We start from the raw sequence: 27,699 nt of genomic DNA, 5'->3' as shown, positions 1-27,699 counted from the left end.
ATTGGATTCACTAAATACATCTCTATTTTTTGTATGTTTGAAATTTCAAAAAAAAAATTTTAAAGGGCATTATGATTTTACATAAATAGAATGAAAGGAAGGTCTGTACATTTCACAAGTGGCAAATGTACAACAGAACTTAAGTACATTTTTTTTTTAAGTTTTAACTTTAATATACTTTAAGTCCTTTAAAATATCCACAGTTGTAACCCAAGATGTTAAAGAACACATCTACGCACTCTTTCTGAACTTAAGGAGTCCTTGGGTACATAATCATCACAATGCTAAATATTAACAACTAGAAGTAAGGAAAAGTCTGTACTAACTTTTTACATTGGGGTGACTTAAAAATAGAAGAGATGAGGTTCTATAAATTAAACTTCAAGTTGTTAAGAACTGTTTAACTGTATTACTTACCAATTCTGTAACAAATTAACCTTGAAAACAAGTCTCTCTCAAATTGCTTTAGAAGCAAAGTTCAAACTGCATTTTTAGAAGAACCAATAGATAATTTCTTGCTAGAGAAAATTAAGATTAAACAATTACTTACATGGAAAGCAAACTGCCCTGAAAAATCATACATGCCACAGGAATGCATCAAACTCAGTGTATTTCGAACTGCTTCAGGGCTCAGTACTCTTTCACCAGTTATTGGGCAGAAACCACCATTAGCCAGGGTTGCAGCCATCACACTAGCTGACTCACAAGTCACTTCGATGGAGCATAGCTAAAACAGAGAGAAAATGGAATTCTGAAAACTCACATTTATATTACTTTTAGTATTAAACTTGAATTTTATTATTTCATACATATCTGAAATCTTCCAAAGGAATTAGTCTAATTTAACTTCATGACGTTTCAGACATTTCAACTGACCAAAGTTCTAGTTCCTTTAAGGTTTATCCTTATTTTCCCCAAGTTATTCAGCCTTTAATGACAGAACTAGGATGGAAAAAGCCAATTCTTAAGCATGAAGATTTTTAATTGACACGTGATATTCAAATCTGCTTAAAAATTAATGCTTTTTATGGAATATAAAGCATACATATTTTTAACTCAACAGGGAAAAATAAGCCATGATATATTTTTAAGGTAAACTCAACCCATAGCAGTATTTAGAGTCTACATGAGAAATGACCACTTTAGGAAAAAAAAAGTTAAAATACCTGACATTTTACCTATCATGAAGGTCAATGTCCTCATTAATATGGCAACATGCAAAGGACAAAGGGGAAGAAAATTCTAAAAGAGAGCTAGCAGTAGCCTAGATGCTCGGTGTGTCTATACCAAAATGTTACCTTTCAAATAATTTATTAATATTCAAACATTTATTTGATGCTATGGGTGCTGGATAAACTATGATAAGCAAAAAAGGTTACATACTAGGATGAAATTTTTGCTTTTAAATATAATAAAATTCTGGAAATAGTTTACCACATATCCCAAGTACACCCCAAAAAGAATAAAATATGGAAGATATTTTAGTTAATTAACAGCAACCAAGATGGTAGAGAGGGAGATGACGAAGAGAAGTGGGGAAAGGGAAGGAGGAGGAGACAAATGAGAAGGAGAAGTGTGTCCTCAACTGTAAACTTTCCTCAGTCATACTCCAAGATCTCCAACAACAAAAGTATTTGAAAATAGCAACAAAGAAAAGTAACTACAGTGAATGAGAAAACTGTCTAACTTTGCAAATCCCTTTTGTCAACTTTCACTTTTGCCCATTTATATTAATATTGTAATATGCTGTTTCAGATAGTGAAGACAAGACACAGTTGATTTAATCATGAAAGGCTTTCTAAAAGAAAAAAGATATAAATTCCAAGAACCATTTCCTAATTTAGACTTTTTTTTTAATATAAGGTGACATATTTCTGATTTGGCAAAGCCCAGCTTACGGGTACTTTCCTGATACGCTGATGGATGTTCAATTAGATGTAGCTCTTTTCCAATAAAAAGTAAATAAGGCTTCTGGGCTGTGTCTTGAACTTTTGCCCTGAAGTATAATTGATAGGTAGCAACTAATCTATAATAGGCAAACTTAAATAAGTATATCAAAGGAATAGAAACCATGGGTTAGGAAAAAATAAAGACTATTGGATAAGTTAGGAGTAAAAATACTACTACTATACTCCATATAAAACTTTATAGTTTACAAAGTAATTTCACACATATCATCTAATGTTATCTTCAATGCAGTCTATCAAGTTACATCTGGCATATGCTACAGGCTCAGTAACTGAAATTAGGTAGTATGGCTAGTAAGTGGAGAGGTTAGATCTTGAATTTTATAATGATAGACTCTGGAGCCCCAATTCACACTTCCTTACATTGACAACATGGATAGATTTATATATAATTTAGTCTACTCACATTTTTTATTATCTAAAATAATCTGGGAGAAAGGGCATTGGATGAAGAGATAAACATCTCTAGTGTATTTTTGGTTTCACCTTTCTTGGCAAATAACAAACTATGACCTTAACTTCCATCACAATCTACTTCATTATCAATTTCCCATATATATTATATTAGATTACTGAAAGGTTAAAATTAAAGCACCTCCAAAAGTGAAGAAACATAGGCAAATGTAAGGTCAACTAGAAATAAATAACTTCATATTACAGACTCATCGGGGACACCAAAGGTATTAGTTCTATAAGAATAAATTGAACTGAAAACACTAAGGCTGGTGTCCAGGAAGGCTATCCTAAATTGAGTTCAACACCAGAACAGATTATGTAAGCGGCTCTCTTCCCTCACCAATAGAGAGCTACTATACTTAGAAGAAAACCTACATGTGAACTGCTGAAATGAATTAAATGAACAATTATTTTCATAATACCAGTTTAATCAGTATACAGGAGCAACAAGGAACTTAAAAAAGATATGATGTAAGCTGAGAAACTGCCCCTTTTGAATGCTGAATATGAACTCTCTGATAAAGAGAGCTAAAAAACAGCTCAGTTTATAATTAAGGGAAGCCAACTGCCAATTTCCGGAACCATACATTATTTCTGACATTGTTAAATGTAATGTTTTTTCAGAAGTATTTTTTCCTCTTACATTCTTAAGAGAGGAATTTTTAGGAAATATGGATATCAGATTGTCTTTCATGAGGACCTTTTATGAAAAGTCAAAGGGAATATATTTCTCTTGGTCTAGAGCCAAGATTTCAGAGATATCTATATTCTGCAAAATATGACATACCAACTTATATACAGAGTTCAGATGGTTAAAATAAATTACCTGGAAATAGAAGTCTAATATACCAACCATGTCTGTGCCTTCTGGAAAACACTGAAAAAATACAGAGGCAATTAAAACTTAATATAGACACACAGAAAAAAATATGCACGTAAAATTGAGAACAAAAGAGCACATAACCCTTAAAAGGATATAAACATGAAATAACTAAGAAACATAAAGCAATAATTTCCAGGTATTAGTTCAACTGACAATGAGAAACTGATTCCTAAATCATATCAAATTATTGGAGTAGCCACTCAAAATAAAAAATTAAGTGTACACAACAATAGTCAGGCGTTACATTTATGAAAAAATGGATTAAATCTAAAGCAGAATTTGCATTAATATAATTAGTAAAATATTGGAAGTATTTCCAATAGCAACAAGTAATTTGATAGCATCAACTCAAGAGTGCTTCCCCAACTACTGGACCTTAAATGGTAACATGTAGTTGTTTAATGGCTACTGTTGAATTTTTAGCATAAATCTTCAAATATTTCCTTAAATAAAAGAATGGCTTGAATTAGAAACAAAAATTTAAAAACCTTTTTTTCTTTTAAGTAATATCCAATTGCAAAATTCCGATCTCCACTTTCTCTTTCAGACTGAAACCTGGGGGGACCAAAAAAAACATTTGCTTCATTTATGTTCTGCAAAAGTGCTACTGTTCTTTAGTTTAATTTGCATAACAAAGTACAGTATAAAAGATACTAAAAAGTCAGGAGTGCTCAGTTCCAGTCCTAGCTCTGACACCAGGCTAACAATGTGCATTAAGCAAGTTGTTTAAGTTATGATTCTTTCACTCTTACTTTTCTTAGCTTTAAAAGGAGGGAAATGAACTCACGCCCCTTATAGTCTTCTACACTTTGTGAACAAAGAAACTAATCTTTAAATGCTCATATTCCACCATTAAAATACACTGAAAATATGCCGGAATCTTCTGGCTCCCTCAAAAGAACAATAAACAATTCCAAATGAGAGACTCCATGGAATTTCAGAGAATAGACATATTTTTGCAGGACTCACTGGATTAACAGATTTCAAAGGAGAGCCTAGAAGGTGGCAAATACAAGCATTATTAACAAAAGTTATGAAAGCAAAAGACAGGACTTCACTGAAAAATGACAAATATTCTGATGTATCTGGGAAACAGGGTTCATGGAGAAGAGCAGAAACACATGAAACTAAAAAAGGGGACTAGAACAAAATTATTAAAACCAATAAAGGCCAGAGTGTATTGGTCCCTTAATGTCTACAAAATAAAAGCACAAAGGTTTTCAAATAGAGAAAGAAATTACTTTATCAGATCTAGATTTTAGATGGGTAACTCTGACATCCATTTGAAAAGGGGGGAAAGAAGATGAGTGATGTATTAGGGAACTACTGTAATAAGAGCTGGAAAAGCAGGAACTTAGGCAGTGGTGACAGAAGTGGAAGGTGGTGTGATCAAAAATGAAAACATATGGATAAGTCTTCCAACTTGACAAGAAAGAAGAGAGACAGTGAAATTTGGCACAAAGCCTAGAATTTTTAACGTGGCTTAATAAGAGGATGGCAATATTAACTAAGGTAGGGATCCCTGGAGCAAAGAACAGTTTAGGAACAAAGGGAATGAGTTTTTGATTTAGGCAGATTTAATTTGCAATGCATTTGAGAGAACCAACATAAGAGTGTCCTGAAGGCTGCTGATTAAAAAGGAATTGTGGATGACACTCTTTGTATTATTGATGACAATTTCACATTTTAAATGTAACCCTAGCGGGGATAATCCTTTCCCAACTGTGCATTTCAACATTTCCATGGTCAGAAAAACAATACTGGATATGTGTAAGTTCTTGGGAATCAATGTCACCCTACCAAACCTATTTAAAAACATCAACACAGTATAGATAAAGAACTACTCAGAAATCACCACAGTGCAGGGCACACAGTTCATTAAGTTCATCAAAAACTAATATCAACTGTCCATAGCCAGATAACAGGGGTAGAGAAATGAATTGGAAGACATAACATTCTAACAAATTTTAAGGAAGTCGGAGTCAAATAGTGGTGATGGGGCAGAGAGACACAGAAAAGGTTCAATAAAACATGAAGAGAGGCAAGACGAGATTCATGGAAAACTTCCTGAAAAAGACACTTAAAGCTGATAAATAAAAGTTGGCCAGGCAGATAATCTGACATTTTTTGTCCCCTGAAATGTGAAGCAACAAGTAGTACAAAACACCACCTAGATAATATTCATGCCAAAACTGTTTACCTATAATTAATCATAAGGGAACAATCAGACAAATATAAAAACTGGGAGATCTACTATAGTTCATAGACCAGTTCTGCCTGCTGTCAATTCTTATAAAGTTTTATTGGAACACTGCTTCATGTTATCTAAGCCTTTGTACTTAAAACAGCAGAAATGAGTAGTTATAACAGAGACCACAAGGCCTATAAAGGCTAAAATATCTTCTATCTGGCTATTCAAAAAAAGTTTGTCATTTCCTGTTCTCTAAATCAACTGATCAAGGGCAGGGTGGAGGAGGGGATACTGGTCTAATTTAAAGTGACTATAGAGACATAATAACAAATTCAATGCTTAAACCTTGATTAGTTCCTGAAATTAAAAAAAAAAGCTTTCAAGACATTTAGGAACTGTTCAAAACATTTACATATTTATTAATATGGTAGTTTTAAATTAATGTTAATTTTCTTAAGTATGTTAATGGTATTGTGGTTACACAGAAGAATGTCCTTATTCCAGGGATATACCTTCTGAGTTATTAAACAGTGAAGTGTCATGATGTCTACAACTCATTTTCAAATAATTCAGCAAAAAAACTACTACATACACGCACATTTATGGATAAGCACATATATGTGTGTTTACACAAATGCATATTTATCCATCTAAAGAGAAACTGAGGAAAAGTAAATTAGACAAAAATATTAACTAGAGAATAAAAGTGAATGTAATGTTTATTCTTTCAATTTTTCTGTAGACTTGCAAATTTCAAAACAGAATCAGGGTAACAGTCTAGTTAGTGAGACAAAGAAAGATAAGAAAGGTAATTCAGGTATTATAGACAAAAGAGAAAACCGAATGAGTGCAAGTAATTCTAAGGTAAATTTGAAGACTCTTCTGATTCTAGTATTACTCACTAGAAGTTTAACAAAAAATATTTTAAAACATTTTCAAGTGTTCTCCTCAGGTAATTTAGAAATCATCTGTTTCCCTTTAATGACCAAATTTTAAAGATTTTTTTATTCACTGAAGTTCTAGGACCAACAAGAACTAGCAGGTTAATTCTAAATACAGTATAAATAGTAAATAACGAAACAATATTCAAAATAAAATGTATATAATCTAGATTTTTTAAAAATTAATTTTAAGACGCCTATCCTACTACAAAGTCACGAATCAGACTCACGTTGCATTACTGAATCCAACATATTCATTCCCAGCCATCTTATTCAAAAACTGCATTACCTATAAACCAAAAGTGGTATTAGTAATCAATAGACAAGTACATAAAGAATATAGCATGAAAACTGAATTCTGCATTCTACTTACATAGTCAAATTTCTCAGCATTATTTACTCCTTGCTGCAAAGAAATAAGAGACATAAATGCATTAAGATAGGTACCACTACAGTTAAGCTTTAAACTAATATAATTCCAAAACTTTCAAAGTGTAACTATTATAATTAATATACTGCATTAGTACTTTTAAATCTAGGAAATATATCTAAAGTTATTTAGTATTCACTTAAACTCTTTTACATGTTTTTTCACTAACACCATTGAGAATGGATCTGAATTACAAAGGGAATGCTTTATTTTAAGTAAACCTCCACCCAACCCAAAGTTACAGAACTTTAAATACAAGTTACCCCCAATCTTTCATGACAGCACATAATCTGCTAGAATATGCTGCTTTGTTTAATTTCATATTTAAAAACTTAAAATAAAGTTTCACCCTTCAAAAAGAATTAAGTATATGTAAATCATGATTTTCTACTAAGAACAAGCTACTTATGTAAAAATAAAACTTAACCCAATATTAGAGTTAGAAAAGTCAGTTATGATGCAAAACTAATCTTTTATAATTTTTAGTATATGTAAATATTCTGAGTATATTTTACTAGAGTAGAGAAAGCTCTACCCTTAATATCCTCACTTGTTACAATACTTGAACTAAAACAATTAATATTTATATTTCATAATCTCTCAAATACTTGTTACAAATTATACTTAGCATTATGCCAATTCAGAGTACAGAAGATGTATTGTTTCATCACTTCTATTTCTGGCATGTTAGCTACTGCAAAATGCCAATAGGAAAAACCTATGTAACATAGATCAGTTCAAGTAGGTTTTATTTTACCTCGGCGAAGTTTACAAAGCAGTAAGTTGTAGATCTGAAATCAAACGTATTAATTGTTGACATGAACCCAATCAGAAACAATACATCTCTAACTTTCAAAACAGGTTTAAAATAAAATAATTTGGCAACTAAAGTTTTTAAAAAAATGTATTTTTAAAACTTTATCCTCAAAAAACCCAAAACATTACACTTCAAAATTTTATTATGGGGGAAAACCTGTACCAGAATATTATTTAACTGAATAAAGCCAGGTTAATTCTCCACTTTACAAGTGGATTAAGGCATGGTTGATAATCTGTGAAACCCTACAAATCAATTTATTCAAGAAAGGATGTGCAGTCATATACAGAAGGAACATCACACTATTTCATCAAAGCTAGAGCATCCTTTGACATATTTTAAGTTTCCTTTCCTTAAAATAAATCAAAAATCAAAATGTAGAAATGTAACTCCAAAGCTGTTCAATGAAAAATAATTAAAAGAAGAAATTACCAACTTCATTGAACTGTTGCAGTTGTCAAAATATTCCATAGATCCTAATGCTGTAAAATATGTAACAACATTTAAACCACAAAAACCTTTTTAACCTTTGAAAAAGCACACAAAAAAGAACAACTCTTTTGGAAAAGGATGTCAGCATTTGCATCGGGATGTCATATGGAGAATTACTGATTATACAATTAATCAATGTAAAATAAGCAAGTTATATTAAACTTTCATACCCTAACCTAAACTGTGTCCTATAAATCTAATACAAATTTTCCTTATTTAGCTGTCATGTTTAATATGAAAAAAGAAAAACCATTTCAACTCTACACTGTGATCACATAATTGGCCTATTTTTAGTTTACTAAGTTAAAGTACAATTAAATTTTGCTTCTATATTGTGTTTAACATTTTTCTATCATTATGTAATAATATTTATTAATGTCTATCATATAACATTTTAGGTAAGCTATATGAAGTACGCTAGACAGATTCTGTAAATAAGGTAAAAATACATATATTTGAATGATTGTGTGTTAATCCAAGAAAATCCCACCAAAATTCACCTTTAAACGTGAAGGCATTTGATTAATGTTCATTATTATTATCTATTATGGAAATGACATTTAACTTAAGCCAATAAAGTAAACTGGCCTTTGTACCCCTTGCAAAGATTTTATGTACCTCAAGGATATATGGAACCTAATAACTATTATTAAAGTTTGTATCCATTTAATTTTGAAAAAGTAAGAATTTTATTTGCAAAGCTGGTAAAAAAAAAAATAAGCATACAAATACAAAATAAATAAGAGTACCGCCCCCACCCAAAAAAAATAACCACCAAAAACTGTAGAAACCATTGTCATCATCAAGTAGTGGGGTACAGAGGGGTAGAGGAATAGGCATTACAAAAATTGAAACTGGCAATGGGTACCTGGAGAATTGTTTAACTTATATATCTTTGAAATTTTCAAAAGAAAAAGTTCAAAGAAAAATATTTGCTCATCATTTTCTACTCTAATTTATAAAATTGCTCCTTTATTTTCTTCTCCTTTAAAATATTAATTTATTTTAATTAGCTCATTGCTAGAATTAGATGGGGTTTAATTATCTTCCTATTTTTAATTTTATAGATGTATGAGCCAAGAAGCTTTCCTTACAATACATAAATAGATGGGAATTGAAGAAGTTTTGTTGTGGCAATATCAGAGTTCTTTACTCCTCTTATTATATGCCAAAAGTCACACAGTGACTACATATCTCATTATTACATGCCAAAAGTCACGGAGTGATTATGTTTAATGACCTTATTAACTGACAACTTGATTAGATCCTCTTTCAATTTTTTTCAAACCAAATACCAGAAACAATCAGGTATACAAGAGGATTTGTTACCAAATTAAAGTCATTCATATCCTTAATACTGGTGACTTCAATATTTCAAAATGTTCCCTTTTGTTGGTGCCCAAGAAGTTTTTACAACTTGAAGCAGCACACCATAGTAAAATTTGGAGCTCATGAGAAATATGCATTTCTTTTGGAAAATAGGAAGATATCTGGACCAAAGGTAGATCAGTTTTAAGAAAGGGAATATGGAAACTGAGATATGGAAATTAATTGTATTAAAATTATCAATGCCCCTTTAAGCCTTGGAAAAGCTTCCCCCTACATGAAATATATGTATCCCAGTTAAGATCACTGACAAGCATTAGTAATCATCATGTTACTTTAATTTTGAAAAAGTTACAGTGTTATGTAGTAAAGAAGCAAAACTTCTTTAAGAGACTAAAGTGGACAATATATATTTACCAAAATTTTTAATCCATTCACCAAATAACTTTTAAAAGCAAACAAAGTGCTTTATTTTAAAAAGATAGACCCTGAAAACAGAAAATAATACAAAAATTTACCTAAAAAAATAGTCTATCAAGCTATAGAATTATATTTCTTTGAGGAAACAAAAATTTGAGTCTTTTTTATAATATATTCATGATTTGATTAATCTATTATGCATCATAATGCAAAAAAACACTGTTAAGAGACAATTGCCTATAAGCTAAACATAAAAACGCTAATTAAAATCAGCGCATTATTCAATTACAAGTAAATAATTTTATCTCATTCATAATGGAGATGTAAAAGCCAATTAAAAATTAGAGATCATAGAAGAAAGAGGCATTGAGGAATATGATAGAAAAAAAAAGGTAACTGAAAATGATTTATAAAATACTGTTACTTTAATCTTCCCACAGAAAAATGCCTCAGGGCGGGCCACAGTGGCTCAGCAGGTAAGAATGCTTGCCTGCCATGCCCGAGGACCCGGGTTCCATTCCCAGTGCCTGCCCATGTAAAAAAAAAAAGAAAGAAAGAAAAATGCTTCAAAATTAAATATTACTGGTAGGAGTAAAGATAACAACAGGTAAAAATTAACATTATTCTAGATCTAGCATATTCATAGGAAAACCCCATTAAGTAACAGAAAAATGCTGCCCAAAAATTGGCAGCAAATTATCTATACTTCATAAAAAAAAAACTTAAAAAAACTCAAATACATCAGCTGATATAAATACGAAAATAAGTCAATATATTCTGTCTCTTTCCATTAATCTCCAGAGCAACAAGCCATCTTAAAAACATGGCTTATAAGCAAGTCTAACAAGGTTACTGCAAACATGACCAAATCAAGCATTACATCTAAACTAAACTTGTCCTGATTTTCATGGAGCATGATTATATTGGGGAGGGAGGGAGGAAGGAAAAAAGAAAATTCCAATTTTTAAAATTCAAAAATACTCTTGAATTAAAAAAAAAAATTTAGCTTCTTCAAATGACAAAAATGGGGAACTACCTTTAGAATAAGAGGAAACATAAACATAGATGTTACTTATTCTCTACCTCTAAAATAAAAAAAGCAGAAACAAAGTAATTATTTTGCAATGTGTTGCCCACATTCTCCCAACCTATCCCCCTCAAGTTATCACCAGACCTTAACTTTTAAACTGCACTAGGTCAAATTTTTACCAGTGAAAAGAAAAAAAAAAGCTTCTAAGTTATTCAGAAATAACTATGCTCCTTTCAAATTCATTTTTTCTTTTCTTTAAATCAAACAACCACACATTATCATCAAATAAAATAGACTACATCAAAAAGTATTCCTTTAAAGTTATGGTAGCTAACTATACAGAAGAGAGCAAATATGGTACCCTTACTTTTTAAGATGTGTATTTTAAGTATAAAATGACATTTGTTTTTAAAAAGGTATTTACCTATATAGCTTTGTTTAAAATTTTAAATATTGGAGTTTTCCTATAAGTTTAGTAGTTAAGAATTAATGCAACAGGTTCCTTCTGTCCAAATCCTCCTTTTTTCCACAATCTGCTAATCCTTTTGAACATTTGCTCTGCCTCTTCCCCCATTTCCTGAGGATCACCACCAATCCTACAAGGAAAAAATATCAGTACTACAAAATTATTATATAAAGAGCCTTACTAAAGACTCCACTTAATTGGGGGTGAGAAGGAAGTAACATGAAAATGTGTTAATGGCACCATAAAGTCCTGAATTAGGAGAGGAGGGAGAAAATCACAAATAGCCTTAATATCAGCAACTAATACTCTAAAAATAAAATTCACATCTAATAGCCATAGTAAATATCCATGTTTTGGGTACTCAAACGCAAGCTCCTCTGGGAGGGGTCTGGTTCCTTAACGATAGTAGGCATTGACGAATATCCAAAGAATGACTATATATATATCCACTGAAAAAAGAGAGGTGACTTTTAAACAAATAAATTGATCATTTGTACAAGTCAAAATTAAGAAAGTAATATTTTCATTTTTCAGATAATATAACTATGCTAGGTAAAGGCAAAGATGTCATCAAAGACAGCATATACCTACATTCAATATGGCACAATGAAATCCAATGAATAGCAAACAGAAAATCAGTAAATTTAGTTCAAGAGTGATTCTAATGCTGTCCCAACCTATCTGGTCTGCTTACTCAACTATATAAAGTTAAGAGGGTTGGGCCAGACAACTTATGAATGCCCTTTGGCAATGATTTTATTGTTTCAAATTCAAAACAATTACTAACTCATAAACAGTATGTGATCATACAACTTGCAGAGACAGCATATACACATTTATAAGAGTTTTAAATTCTTTCTTAAAATGCCCCTAAGAAAAGTACATTCTGGAGCAGTACATTTTACAAAGTGTAATATTAGACTTTCCCCTCAAAGATTTGTATTCATAAAACAAACAAACAAAAAAAAAACTTGTGAAACACATTCTAAAAATGAAACAAAACAAAAACTCAAAGAAAGCTTAAATATGAATCACATTCCAAAGCCTCATGTCCAAACTTGACAATTTAAAATTTTTATAAATTGAAAATCATGACCAAATTCATAAATATTAGATGACACAGTTAAATTTTTGCCATACTTATGTTTGTGCATTTTTTTTAACTCTGTGTTTCTAAGTGTTCATATTCATGTGGCTCAATTGTAGAGTTTATGGCATATGACTGGGCCTGGTAAGTTAAAATAATGATGTGATGGTGAAATGACCAAGCATGAAGTTCTCACATGCACATTTCAGTGTAGAGTATTAAATCCATGAATCATTAAACAAAGGAAGACTTTTAACTGTATTGAGTTAAGGAAGTCCTCTATTAATCATTTATACATGCCCTTTCTTGAGAAAAACTATTGGTATACCGTGTTAATCCTTCCAGTTTAACATGAATTGGAGTTCATGTTTTAACTTCAAAAGGTATATATGTTAAATCATGGCATGTGAACATTTTTCTGGGAAGAAACAAAAAAGTTTCAGAACCATCCTAGTAGTTTTCTCAAGCAATAACACATGCACTGTATTACAATAATTTAATTTACTTTTTCAAATCTGAACAACCATCAGTGAGACTATTCTCCCATTGCAACATTTATTGAATCTCATCATCAAGGCCTATTTACTTGCATATACTCTGCACTACAATGTAAGCTACCTGAAGGTAAGACTGTGTTTTTCTACAATTAACAATTTCATCTCAAACTGAAATTTCTCTTATGTAAAATAGTCATTGAATAACTAGATGTTATAATGGGAAAAAAGGAAAATTTCTTCAGGGTAATAAAGCCAGTTACATTAAAAAATAATATTTGGCTATAATAATTACCTCACTGGGATATATAAGGATTAAGTAGACCAATGCTTCTGGAGCAATTGCTCTAAAACAACAATTAAGTAAATATATTCTTAAGATAGTAGTCTTCTTTTTAAAGTCTTTCCTCATAAATATATAAAACTCATGGGAGTTAAGAGAGGATTTCTAATATACATGTAAGTTGAAATTTTGTGAATTGGGCCAAGGATCTAACTTAAACTCAAACAGTCTTTGTGTAACCAGGGTACCCCATTCTCAGTGATTCATCTGCAAAGCCATGTAGTTATATATTATTCTAACTTGGAATAGATAGGCACAGATTTACTAAAGAAAATATGTAAATGTTCCAAGTACAAATGAACTTATTTTAAGATAACTGAAATTTATAATTAGAAATTAAAAACTGAAACACAATAAAACCATTTTCAAATATTTATTTCAAAACAACATTAGCTCTTCCAATTATTAAGGCAAACCAAACACTAAAAAAAAACACCAAAAAAAAACATATACAATGCAAACTTCAAAGCTTAAGGAAAATAATATAACTTAATAATTGGAATAAGCCTTATTTATGACATGGTTTATGTAAAACAAAAGAAAACAAGCTGAAATGACAGTTGTAATGACAACTCATGAGAGTATGATTTGAGAATATTCAAGATTAAATATACTTTGTCTTAAACACAAAGTACCAGAACATTTGTTAGTACATATATTGATGACAAAAATTATACAGTGAAATGCTTTTAATTTTATTTACATCTCTTCATTCTAGGAAAGCCAAAATGAAGAGAAAGAAAAACATATCAAAACTTTAAGAAAAGCATTTCTATGCCTACTGTTCTCTGAATTTTTGGCTTCTTTAAGTCAAGAGTAATCAACAGTTGGAATTTACAATGAGTTATGAGTTTTGATTTTTGCCTATCATTTACTCTGAAATAAATAAAATTCCTAATGCCATATCTAAGAGACAATTTATCATAATTTATATAAAAATCCAAGATTCACCTTAATGTTTAGTTATTAAAGAAAATTTACTAGGTTAAAAAGAAATGTCAATATTTTACCTTTATTAATGAAGTCACAACAATTGCTCCAGCATTTACCATAGGATTGTGTGGTTTATCTGTAAAATATAAAAGTGGTAGCTTTATTTCAAAATCTGATATAATTTTCTTCAATGCATGTGTACTTCCCATGAGCATGTTTTTCTTCTTAATGTAAGCCATCGCTATAGTTTTTTTGTTGCTATTGTTTTTGGGGGGAGGCAGTTAAATGAGTTATATATCAAACCAGTAAATCATTTCTAGGATGCTGCTCTAATAATCCTATAGGTAAACAAAGAGTCCACATATATGCATACACAGAAAAAGAAAGCATACAACATTAGCAAGTGATACTCATAGGACAATAAGATTACAGGGGATTTGAAACTGTATTCTGATCTGTTCTATAACTAATTGTTACAGTGTGCTTTGAAGTGTACTGCTTTTTTGTATATGTTATTTTTCACAATTAAAAAAATGTATTCTGTATGCTTTCTAAATTTACTGCAATAAGATGTAATCTTATATAATTTTAAAAGTTACTTAAAATTTTAAGTTCATCGAAAATCTTACCTCTTTTTTCTTAATTCTTATATAGAATTTCAAATCTCAACTAATTAGTTTGTATTCACCATATGGCACATATGTTTAGTGCTACAATTTAACAAAACTCTTAGGGCAGTGAAAACATTCACTTGTAAGCATATTTCCCAATTCAGTTGTTTGTTACAGTTTTTTATTTCTTAGAGACAAGTTCTCATACATCTAGCACAGTGCATTAAGTCATTGGTATATTATTAGTATCCTTGAATTTTATATAAGCTATATTCTATAAAGATAAGCCTCTAAGCAAAACCTTGAATTGTGAAAAACAGTTTGACAGTTCCTCAAAAGGATAAAGTTACATGAACCAGCAATTCCACTTGCAGGTATATTTTCAAGAAAAATGAAAATGTATATTTACACACACACAAAATGAAAAATATATTCACACAAAAATTCACACAACAATGTTCACAGCAGCATTGTTCATAATAGCCAAAAAGTGGAAACAACCCAAAAGCCCAAAAAGTGATGAATGGATCAACAAAATACAATGGAATATTATTCAGCAATAAAAAGGAACAAATTACTGATACATGCTACAACATGGATGAACCACAGAAATATTATGCTAAGTGAAATAATCCAGGCAAAAAAAGACCAAATATTAAATGATTCCACTGAAATGAAATGTCTACATCTATAGATCAATAGTTGCCACAGAAGAGGGATAGGGGCCAAATGGGGAATGAATGCTAATGGATATGAGATTCCGTTCTGGGGTGACAAAAGTATCCTAAAATTGACTGTGATGATGGCTGCACAACCTGCAAATTATACTAAAAGCCACTTTAAAGGGGTGAATTGTTTGGTATGTGAATTATATCTCGATAGAACTGTTAAAAAGATTTTATACAGAAAACAAAAATATTGGTTAGGTAAATTACAGTCTACCAGTTTCCCTCAATAACGATCAACAATGTGATTTAGTAGCTGTAATTTGAAAATTGTACATTTTCAGTTCCCTATGATAATGACTAGTTCAAAAAGTTAAAATCTTAGTCCTACATTTTAATATTATAAACAAGATTTTGCCTATTCCAAATTATGCTGGATATGACTAAGAAAAATTTGCTTTCTTTTAGACCACATAATATGAGAGCAGTTGCCGTCCCAGAAATACTAAAGGGCTAGAAGAAGCCAAGAAACAAAAATGTTCCAAATATCATCCACATGAAAGAAAAACTTGTGGAAAGAAAGCAAAATATAGAAATCAGGCTGTGCTAAATTAACTTATACTTGTTTTTAGTGTAGATGTTCTTGTACCTTTCCTTTCATGGATGTTTTATATTATCAGGTTTTAGACTTTAGGTCCTAGGAGGTGGCTAATGTGTGGATTCCAAACAGTACAACAACATAAATGTAGGTATTTAATATTTTTTAAATCATTAATATTCTGCAAATACTATATAAGTTGTACTCAAGAAGATCTTTCAAAGAGCATATAAACCACCATCTCATTCCATGGCATGAGAGCTCAATTTTCAGATGCAAGCAACTGCTCACTCTGCCTTTGGCTCAAAAGTCAGACATCTGGGTCCATAGGCCAGATAAGCCCTGAAACCCAGAGTTACCAGTCTCTCCAAGAGCATCAACCAGTTGCATTCCCCCTACCTCATAATGTCAACACTTTTCAACATAAAGAAGTTAGAATGGCCACTGCCCAGATATCCCTAAAGAGTGGGAGAAGGAGCAAAAGAGGAGTTGTTGTATCAGAGAAGATAGAATTTAACAAATTAGTATGACTACTGAATCATTATATTGATATTTCTTCTTAGTTTCCAGTGTCTTAGAGCAGCTAGAAGGCAACACCTGAAATGGTGGAACTGTTAACCATACCATATCCTGAAATTTGTTCTAAAACTACTTGGTAAAACTTACTTTGAAATTTATAGCTTTTTTTTGTATATATATTATACTTCACAGTAAAAAAAAGTCAATAAAAAAGGAAAGTGAATAATTCATTAAAAAAAAGTCAGACATCTAAACATTTTGGAAATATACCAAAAATATTTTAACAACATAATACCTACCTTATTAGAGTATAAAATCTCAGTCTAAGACCTATGACTGTGAGATCTGTTTCCTGCCTCTGCTACTGATAGGAGAGTGAAGTGGAAGGGTTCAATTTAGAAATGTTAATTAAAAAATATTTATGAACAGTAGAAATAACATAACTCTGTACAAGCTATTTTTTAAAAGGCTACTACCATTTGAAGCAATGGAAGATACTAGTTTGGTATACTGACCAAACAGACATGGGTGACACCTGAAATTCCATGGACATGTTTTTAACTAAAATGCACAAAACTGACCCTAAGTTTAACAAGTATTTATTCTCCCCAAGGCAATAACATATGCAGAGTTTTTTATGTTAGATAAGAGAAAGCTTTTCACCTGCTAAGCATATGAACCTGAGTTATGGCTCATGATTGAGGCTAAGTCAAAGTTTGCTAATGCATACAGTAAAGAGTGCTAATGTTCTTAACTAAAAAGTACTTAAAAGGACGTTCAGCTTAATTTTAAATACGTGTTAGCAATATACTCTATATCTAGTTTAATTCTGGAGTACCCATTCACATTTTTCCTTACCACCCAAACTTCTTTCTTTCTATACAATCTAGTCCTATCTTCCTCATGTAAATTTATTTAACTCCTCTTCTTTCTCAAATGCTTTACACATATGAAAGGGGTATGTAAATATCTGTTGATTGATCTATCACTAAAAGGCAGAAAAAGACTTCACTACGGATCAATGGCTTCCAAAATTGACATCCCCAAACTTGCTGAAGCCTATAATAATTAAAATATTAGCCAACTCCCTGCCACGAGATGAAAACTTTCTAAGCTATAAATAATTTTAAACCTACAGATATTAAAAGAGTAATTGCTCTAATTCCTTTATCTATTCATTATATTCACATTAACTTTATCAAAACAACCTTACAAAGCTAGGACAATATTAGTATTTATTTTAGGAAAACAATGTTACACATCTGCACATACACAAAATATATAGTTTCACCCAATCTACCCTTGAAAATTTAAATATGAAAAAAAACTTACAAACTGTTTTTGCTGGGGTTGGCATAACATCAAGCCTCTAGAGCACAGAACCTATTTAGAACTTAGGAGGTAGTGGCATAATGAAGCACTCATTTTACTTCATAGAGAGGCGCTCATTTTACCATTACTTTCAAGATTACAGGTGCTGGCTCAGGTTTGAAAAAAGTAAAAGAACATCAACTCAAAACTTCTTGTTAAACTTTGCATTTCAATTTTATTCCAAACCAGTGCTAAATTCCTGAGTACTTATCATGACTTTTTTCTTACAGTGTTAAGTTACAATTGTTAAAATCATAAATGTTCACAGCAAAAATATTTCTTATTTGCAATGTTAAATTCAGTTCCTAAAATACTTTTTCTTATTCAAATTCCTATATTTGTTATCTTCTATTCTTTAAACATTTTCCTCAAAAGCAATCAAGTCACCAGAGCCACCTAGATTATTCTATGAAGCCTTTCACAGGAAAGTATTAATTTTTCTCATAAAATACTGTTTCGTGAAAAAAAAAATTCAATTTTGTTGGAACAAAAGTATTACTTTTTTCCATATTAAATCTCAATGCTAATGAAGTTAATAAATAAGGTGCCATGTCCTCATTGAAGCAACTCCATAAAATCAAATTTGGCATCAGGATAGAAAGATTACAGTATAATAGGAAAAAATGCACTTGTTCTCAAAATAAATAGGAACAACAGCATAACAAAATACCAGTCTCATTAACTTCATTAAAAAAGCAAATTAATAATAACAATGAGTGTAAAGTGCATTTAATTTCTTATCCTACAGAAGGAAAACATACAAGTGTATTTTTCACAGCCATTACTGTAACCACAGAATTACTCTTATTTTCTTCAATTTTATTTTTCAATCAGGAACCTAGCATAAGTTGAAAGAAAAATCAGAAACCAACTCATGTAAACCAAGTTTCACCTAATTTTTACATTTAGCTAGCTAGTACTTAGATTTAAAGCTTAGATCAGATCAAAAGTACTAATTACCTTTGTCCTCTCCTTTTCTATTATGTGACTTTAAAATAATAATTTAATAATTATCCTACTACTAAATGCAAGATATTTCTTTCAAATATTAAATGTTATTACAGAGAAAAATGCAAAAATACTCTCTGAACCAGGGCAACCATAAAAACTTCGTATTATGGAAGTTTTCAAATATATATAAAAGTAGAGAGAATAGCATACAAACTCCCATGAACTCACCATTTTGCTGCAATTAATTATTAACATACAGTAATACTGTTTCATCTACACCACATCCCACACTCCCAGCAGCCTTGCACTGAATTATTTTGAAGTGAACCTCAGACTATCATCAGATTTTACTACAAGCCATTCACCATCGGTACTTAAAAGGGGAAACACTTAACTGTCTATAGACACCTCTACCTTCTCCCCAGCCCCACTCCCTAGTGGTATGAGATGCCTAAAACAACTATTTTAAAAGGTAGACAATTAAAAAGTCTCTACTTATATCACAGAAATCCTACGACAAATGAAAAAAAGGTATGAAAAGCTTGTAATAGTTTCTGAAAAAATAAAAATGAAAATGAACTACTTAGATTTACAAAGGAAAACGAGATAGATCTTTTTCCAATAAACTTTCATGTAATTCTTACCATCTTCATTTAAAAACAGTTTGTTGAATCTTAATCCACTTGGCTCTTTCCCAACATACCGATGTACATATTCTGTTCCAAGATCATTAACCGCAATAGCATACTTCAAAGGTTTTACACAGGACTGCAAACAAAAGGGAACTTTGGTATCTCCAATAGAATGCCTATTTAAAGGTGGAATAAAAAAATAATTAAAATCAACTGAAAAAATGCAACTGCATAATTTTACTTTTTATTTTACATGTTATTCTAATTGACAAAGGTTTTTCCACAATTCAAGTATAAAAATTTACTTTGATAGTAAAGAATGATTATGAGAAGTACATATGAGATGCTACCAAAAAAAGGCAAAAACTTAAATAAAAGTACTCAGGTAATGGATAATTCTAAATTGGAACATAAATAATTAAGTAATATGGAAACATTTCTCTAAGGGCTGGAATGTAGCTCCCCTTCACTCCCACCTGCATTCAATCACATAAAATGAACGAGCTCTTTTAGAAATTATCCACCATTTTCTTTTCAAACCTTTAAACCATGGCTAGGCCATGGAAAGCTTGAGTTAAAAGGAGCTCAGTTCAGATTCAACACCATTCTCTGAGACCCTGCCTGTAAATGCCTCACCTTGTGAACCATATCCACTCACAATTTCAACCAATTTCGCAGGAGAAATATCTGATTTAATAAATCTAACAGAGATGGCATTAGTTACACTAGTCATCATAAACAACAGAACAAAAAGAAAGTTTTATATGTACTAGAAGGTACATGAGGTAGAGATAGATTTGGGAATGAAAAAATTGTGATCAACCCCATTACAATATAAGTTCCATAAGAACAAGGATATTTGTTTTATTCACTAATGTAATCCCCAGTGCCCCAAAATAAACACCGGAACACATCACAGGCACTCAGTAAATAACGAATAATGAATGAAGATTTTTCTAACATATTATAAAAACTTTGTCAAAGGTTTTATAAGAATTAACACAGTACTATGAATTACATTAAGCATTTTTCAAAAATTCAGAGCTCTAACTACAACACACAAAAATGTTCTATTCCATAATGAATAAATACCACATTTAAGTCAAAAATAACAGGCACTATTAATGATCACCCCAGGCAAATGGGTTAATGGTGATTGTCAGGGCAAAGAGGAATGTATGATGGCCTCACTTCTAATTCTATTGCAGAATATTAACTATATGTATAGCAAACCATATGATAATTTTTCTACCAAATTTAATCATAATTTCTAATTAAGTCTACCCCAACTTGACAATCATTCTAAAAAATGACAGTTACCTTTTATATTTAAAAATACATAAGTTGTAGTTCCAAGGTCAATTAAGAAAACTAGAAGAATCATCTTTCCATTTATACAATGTTTATAAAGAGAAAAATCATGTTCAGGTATTACGTGATGTTAAACCATTGCCCCCCTCCAAAAAAAACAAACAGAACTGTCACTACCTACTGGAATTTTTCCATGAGGACAAAACCAAAACCAGGTCTTCTCATTTTTTGGTATCCTTTCATAGAACTTGGTATTTAATTCAACACACAGTGAGAGTTCAGAACATTTTATCAGGTCCAGGTGAGGATAAAAGCCCAATATAATTAAAGAACAATGGACTAAAAGTTAAGAGAACTAAGTACGAGTTTCATTTTTGCCAATATGTGAACTCTGGGCATCAGACTCATCCTCAAAATGAAAAAGTTAAATCATATGTTTTTATTGTTAATATCTGACAAGAATAAGAAGATCACTTAAAATGAAGGTACTCAAGAAATCAAAATTTCATATTGGAGAGTAAAAACTTTAATTAGAACATTATCTTAAATAAAACCTAAAATTACAACATAAAATGACTTGCAGTTTCAACAAAATTTAGGAATTACAAAATAAAACCTAAAATTATAAGGTAAAATGACTTGCAGTTTTAACAAAATTTCAGATAAAAATTACATCTTTAATTAAAAAAACTGAATAACTTTAAAGTTGACAATTCATCTACCTGAATATATATCTTAATGTAAGTTATATTTTAATTAAAAAAAAAGGAATAACTGCCTTAATAAAAAACATTACATCTCTGAGCTAAGCCTTCAAATGAATAAAAAGGAATATTGATTTTTCTTCTTTGGCATTTTTCTGAAAAAAAAAAAACAAATTACAACAGGATAAATACATCTTTATGTCTGACTTCCAGTACAATGATAAAAAGGGTAATTCTTGAAAAAATATTCCAGAACTATACGGAATATTTCCAATGGCTTGGTGTTTACATCAAGTCATTCTCTTTGAAGCAACCTTGCATTATGCTTTTTTTAGAATTCTGCCTAACATTTGTCAGTAGCTGTGCCTGCAAAGTGAATGTTTCCCAAATAACACTTTCACAGACTTCATTATATCCTGTATGCTTTGCAATTGACTTTTCACTCTGCAAATGACTGACGGATAATGGGATATGTGATGCTGTACTATCATGCTAATTATATCAGGAATCTAAAGATATTGACAGGATGGGTAATTAATGTTAAGCTGAGAATTGGGGCCTAATTTATTAGTGGTCAGTTCATTAGTGAATAATTTCATGTTCTTACAAGTCTGCTTTCCTAAACAAATTCAACTGAAGGTACTTGAATAATAAATACTAAAATAAAAATATTACAGCTGTTGGTAAGATAGATTAAAGGCCTTGTCAAATTTAGTTCAAATTTACTATTTCAGTTTTTTAAATTAAAGTAAATCAAAATTTATTTACCTTCTTGAACTTAACATGTTAGGGCTAATATCCTTATAGAAGATGCTCCTCTCCAGCCCATGCTCGCTGTTACGCAAAATTTAAGACTTAGAGTAAAATTTTATGGACTTAAACTTACCTTTGTCCATCTACTGTACAAACTGACACACCCCACAAATCAGGACTGAATTTGGCCAATTGAGGAATATAATCAGCAACCTACCCAAAACATTGGAAAAGAATTAACATATAAAACAGGCAAACATTATTTTCTTCTATCAAAAATGTGTTATCTCAATCTGGCTTCCACCAATAACTAGCTGCTTTATGATAGATACTCAGTGGCTTTATGGCCTATCTCTTTTAACAATATTGCTCAAAACTAAGAGCACATCAGCCTTGAGCTAAGTGACTTTTCTCAGTCTCCATCACTTCCAACCTTTTCCAACACATTCCGTCTTCCTTAGAAAACTACATCAAAAAAGAGAAACTTGGACTTGATTTTTTCTTTTTTCTTTTCGTTTAAGGAAAAGAAATAAAGAACTTCTTAAATCAGGGTTACGGGTACTTGTAGGGCTTCACAATATTAAAATCTATAGGAATAAAATATTTTTAAAATAAGCAAGAGGTATTTACACTGAAATTACTACCAAGAGGTAATATTATATTTAAGCTAATATTGTTATCAAGCTAAAACAAAAGAAAATAAAAACTTTCAATATGGAAATTAAATAAACTAGCCTCGAGTATTATTTAAGAGGTTTGTAAAAAACTGGAAACATTTCTGCAGAAATTCACAATTAAGTTTACATTTTATGGTTAATATTTTAAAAGCCATCCTAAGCATTTGAGAATCAAAAACCATTCTTAAAATTAGATTTATTTTAACCAGAATAACAGTGTTAAATATTCAAACTATTTCATAAAAGCACTAAATTCTATGATTTAAATTCCTAATTAGCAAAATTTAAGGAAACTATACAATTTTACTCTCTGTACCTCAAGCTGAACTTTATTATTAATGATTGGGTTATGAAAATATGTATAACAAAAAAGTTACCTTTCCTCCAGACTGCTTTTTAGCACTTTCAAATAACTCATCGATATGTGAGGTAAAAGACATAAAATCAGGAATGACAAACTTTCTTCTAAAGGCTTGTGTCAACAAAACAATGTTGCTTTGAACACATCTGTGGAATGTGAGAAAAAAATTAATAGACTGCATAATATTTGGTATTCAATATTTAAACAAGATAAAACCAACACTTTATGCAACAAACCAAATTCTAGAAATTATACTCTTTCCACATATTTTATTTCCTCTGGAAAGCTGTCGAATAGGTTAAAGAAAAAATAAAATGTGCTTAAAAACTGTTAACAGAGCATTTCACCAGATTAAGTATCAAGACTATCTGAAACCAGTTTCTTAGTCTACCAGAGTCAATAAGCATTCAACACGACAAGCAGTTAAAATCAGACTTACGTCACAGTTGAAATCTGTTTACTTTTTAACAGAAATAAAGGAAATAAACCTCCTAGTTCCTATATAATAACTATTACTAGATTTTTAAAACCATTTTCTATTTTAACTTATTGTTCCTTAAATTTTGAAAATTTGCATTTCTAAGTTAAAAACTGAGATAAAATCATCAACTTTTAGTCAGATTAATTTATTTCTTAAATATTTGTTAAAGTGTGTGTAAAAATAAGGTCTACACTGTAGAATAAAAATATTTCACCATTTAAAGGACAGGTAAGTCATAGACATAAAATGTGAACAGGAGGGCATGAAATCTGATGATTTGGAATCTCTTTTGTTTTAAAAGGATTCAAGCCAGAAAATTCAAACATTAATTTAAACTAGAGTTTTATAAATAGGATTCAACCAATTGTAAACTCTGAGCTCACCATACTAAGATGGTCTCAGTAATTCAGTACTAGAATACTTAATTGATAAAGGAAGACTTGTTATACGTGTCATGGATGTCCAGACATAGTACTGACTTTAATAAATTTGAAGGCTAAGTCGTTAAAAGATAAAAACAAATGCTATCATTGAAGTTTTAAAGTTAAATCAGGAACTTTAGGAAGTTACTTATGTAACTGGACTCATAAAAAGTGATATTATACACATCGGTATCTTCTTTGGCGAGGGAAAAAAGAAAATTGGCATTTTTTTTTTAAAGTAACTAAGTTTCAAGTACTTTTTACACTGTGTAATCCTCAAAGCATTAATGATTCAAGAAGGATGATTTCCCCATTTCATAGATAAGAAAACAAGACTCTGAGAGGTTGAGTGATTTACACTAATCATAATTGGAGAAATGAACAAGTAAGTATTCTTGGTATTCCTTTTCTAAATTTGTAATGAGAGAAAATTTTAAACCTTGGTATTTTAGTTCAAATTTGTTCCAGATGAAACATCAAATTAAAATTAAAAACCAGATTTCACATTTTAACTATTAATAAAACTTCAGAAGATATACTCACATGGTCAACATAAACACACTGGTACTTTTTTTTAAATCCTAGTTTTAAAAAAGGTTACTGGGTGGGCCATGGTGGCTCAGCAGGCAGAGTTCTCACCTGCCATACCAGAGACATGGGTTCGATTCCCGATGCCTGTATAAGTTACATCTCTAGGAAAATGAATTCCATGTTTTAATATCTCTCTCCTGTCTAGATACTTAGAGGTGAGACAGTTTATTCCTGACAACAAAAACATGATAACTTCCTATAACTGAAAACAGAGAAAAGAACATCTCTGGACCAGTCACCTTTCTAGGTGATTTGAAAGGTTAACAGTAGGAGATTTCAGATCACTTCACTCCAGGAATGAAAAGAGAAATTATTATGCCTACAAACTAGGACTTTTCTATTACTTGCTCATAGAACAACTAAGCATGCATCCAGTTGGGAACTGCCTATGTTACAATGAGTGATTTTTTCCCTTATTAAAAAGAAAAATAATGTAAACTAATGTTTAAAGTAAAATGGTGGTTATTATTTTTCATATAATTATCTGTAGGAAATTTTATGATTTGTTTGTATTCATAAATGACGTATTTAAAATATTACTTTACATCTCATAAACAGAGCAACAGGTTTTATAACACAAATAATTTTAAATTGTACTAAAAATATATAAAATACTGCTTCCATTTAAAATTCCAAAGCAATTCGCTACACCTATTATCAACAGCTCTACCTACTATCTCTCTGACAACTTCATTCAGGGATACACCAAAATAAACTTACCAAAAGATACCCTAACTGCAGTGCTTTGCAGATAGTACATGAACACTAAAAACAAAATAATTCGTACTGGAAAGGTACCAATAAATAATGTCTTTCTCTCCACAAAGAAACAGGGTCTAAAATCTCAAAATTCCTAACACCAATTCCTATACTTTAAGGTTAGCTAAGTTAATAAAACAAGAATCACCTAGTGAACAGACATGAATCCCAAACTAACCACAGTACTTCACAGCATAACAGGAAAACACTGGAGGACTTACAACTTTATAAGACTTAGTACTCCAAGATATTTCTAGGAAATATTTAGAACAAATCCTCCACCACCACCACCCCCAAAAGAAAACAAAAACAAATAAACTTTCAAGGTGGAAGCAGAAATTCTTCGAATCTACCTCAACCTAGTCTACAGTCTGAGGAAAAAACCCAGTGTCCTCGGACCATTTAGCCAAACAAACAAATAAAAAAACAATGTCCTATAATAGTGCTCATATTTTTATACTAGTTTTCATTTAACTATAAGTAGTTTAAAATACCATTTAAGTCTTTGGAATCTAATACAAACATGCTGGTTATTAAATCAGTAATCAAATTAAACTAATAGGGCACATAAATGAAAATCAATAGTTAACAGAAATACCAACATAGGAATGTCAAAATAAATATTCTCATTCAACCAAATCAAGGCATTATTCTTGAAAGCTGTCTTTAGTTCTGAATTGTTCTGAGGGAAATGAATATAGCCAAAAGCCTATGTATTAATCTGGAGAGAAGAAAGCAGCAGACAATGTAGATATGAAAATCTGAGGAACACAGAACTAGTCTGTAAAGATCCTTATCATTTTAAGATGTCATATAAATCATTTTATAGGAAAGAATGAGACTATGCTGAAAAAGTCTTTAGACATGTAGACGAATTAGGGATCAATACAAACAATGACAGGATAAAAGAATGTGCTATTCAAATTGAATGCAATCTCAAGTATGATAAAACTGGAAACATCTGTGGCTAAATTTCCTTAGCACAGATTTAAAGAAAGTATACTCTGCTCTGGTGTAATTTAGAACCTTAATATGCACCAAGTTATTCAAACAAATGATATTTATAAATCCCATTTTCTCTCAGTTACACAGGAAGCACTAGCCTTCAAAGATGCAATTTTGTTTTAAAGCAAAATACCATATAACATAGCAAATCACCAATACAGTTTTGTCATAATTTTTTACTTTTTAAAAAGATCTTTGTCTAGCATGACACCATCTGATGTTGTTTGAAGAGTTAATCTTAACATATCCATACACTCTTTCAACCTGGGATCAGACGTTCGCAATCCTGTAGATTTGAGTGCCTGTTTTTAAAAAAATAAGAGTTTGTAAATATATAGTGCAAAAATGTATATGCTTATTTCAACTACAAGTTTTTAATCCTATATATATAAACTTCTATCCAAGGCTTGAACATTAATCTGACATTTCAGTGTCACTATTACCCAATTTCTGAACAGGTTTCTCATTGTTTCTTTCATTTTCTTTCACTGATTACCTTAAAATGAGCATGATAAAAATTTGTAAATATAATGAGAGAAACATAACACAATCTCCATGTTAGAAGACCTTTAAAACTATATTTCAATAATACTATATGATTGATTTGGTGTTACTGATTTTTAAAATAAGACAGAAAAGCATTAAAACTTACTGTAATAAATTTATGAACAGGTATTTTCTCTTGTCCTTCTGCAATTGTATAAAACAGCAAATCTTCCAAGCTAGGTAACAAACCCTGTTTTATTTTACTAAAGGAGGAGAAAGAAGACAAAATTAATCCTTGTGTGAACATTCTAATGGATTTTAGCTATGTTCATTATTAAATAATCATTGAACCAGACTGTAGTTGAGCTAATTTACTCATCAAGTCTGTCATCACAATAAATGCTGATTTACCAAAACCAAATCAGTACCACTAGAAACCACAGTGAAAAACAGTTAAAACAATACATTGATGAATACATATATTTTTTAATCCCAGGTTTTGAAATCTAATTACCAACTCCATTTC

General features: G+C 30.8%; 1 protein-coding gene across 3 annotated transcripts in view; it reads right to left on the bottom strand.

Annotated features, from left to right (window-relative positions):
• The window catches only part of GLS (glutaminase), a 72,839-nt gene that overhangs the window by 30,426 nt on the left and 14,714 nt on the right, over positions 1–27,699 (bottom strand). For all 3 annotated transcript variants that reach the window (XM_077154493.1, XM_077154495.1, XM_077154494.1), the window contains exons 2-12: positions 27,340–27,436; positions 26,868–26,989; positions 23,446–23,575; positions 22,525–22,604; positions 19,636–19,799; positions 14,354–14,412; positions 6,812–6,844; positions 6,669–6,727; positions 3,795–3,861; positions 3,250–3,300; positions 551–727 (exon numbers count right to left, since the gene is read on the bottom strand). In XM_077154493.1, the coding sequence (XP_077010608.1) occupies positions 551–727; positions 3,250–3,300; positions 3,795–3,861; positions 6,669–6,727; positions 6,812–6,844; positions 14,354–14,412; positions 19,636–19,799; positions 22,525–22,604; positions 23,446–23,575; positions 26,868–26,989; positions 27,340–27,436 (1,039 nt within the window). The remainder of the gene's footprint in view (positions 1–550; positions 728–3,249; positions 3,301–3,794; positions 3,862–6,668; positions 6,728–6,811; positions 6,845–14,353; positions 14,413–19,635; positions 19,800–22,524; positions 22,605–23,445; positions 23,576–26,867; positions 26,990–27,339; positions 27,437–27,699) is intronic.

This window comes from Tamandua tetradactyla, chromosome 3, assembly GCF_023851605.1.
Source record: "Tamandua tetradactyla isolate mTamTet1 chromosome 3, mTamTet1.pri, whole genome shotgun sequence".
Taxonomy (NCBI): Eukaryota; Metazoa; Chordata; class Mammalia; order Pilosa; family Myrmecophagidae; genus Tamandua; species Tamandua tetradactyla.
This window is presented reverse-complemented; position numbering and strand designations above follow the sequence as displayed.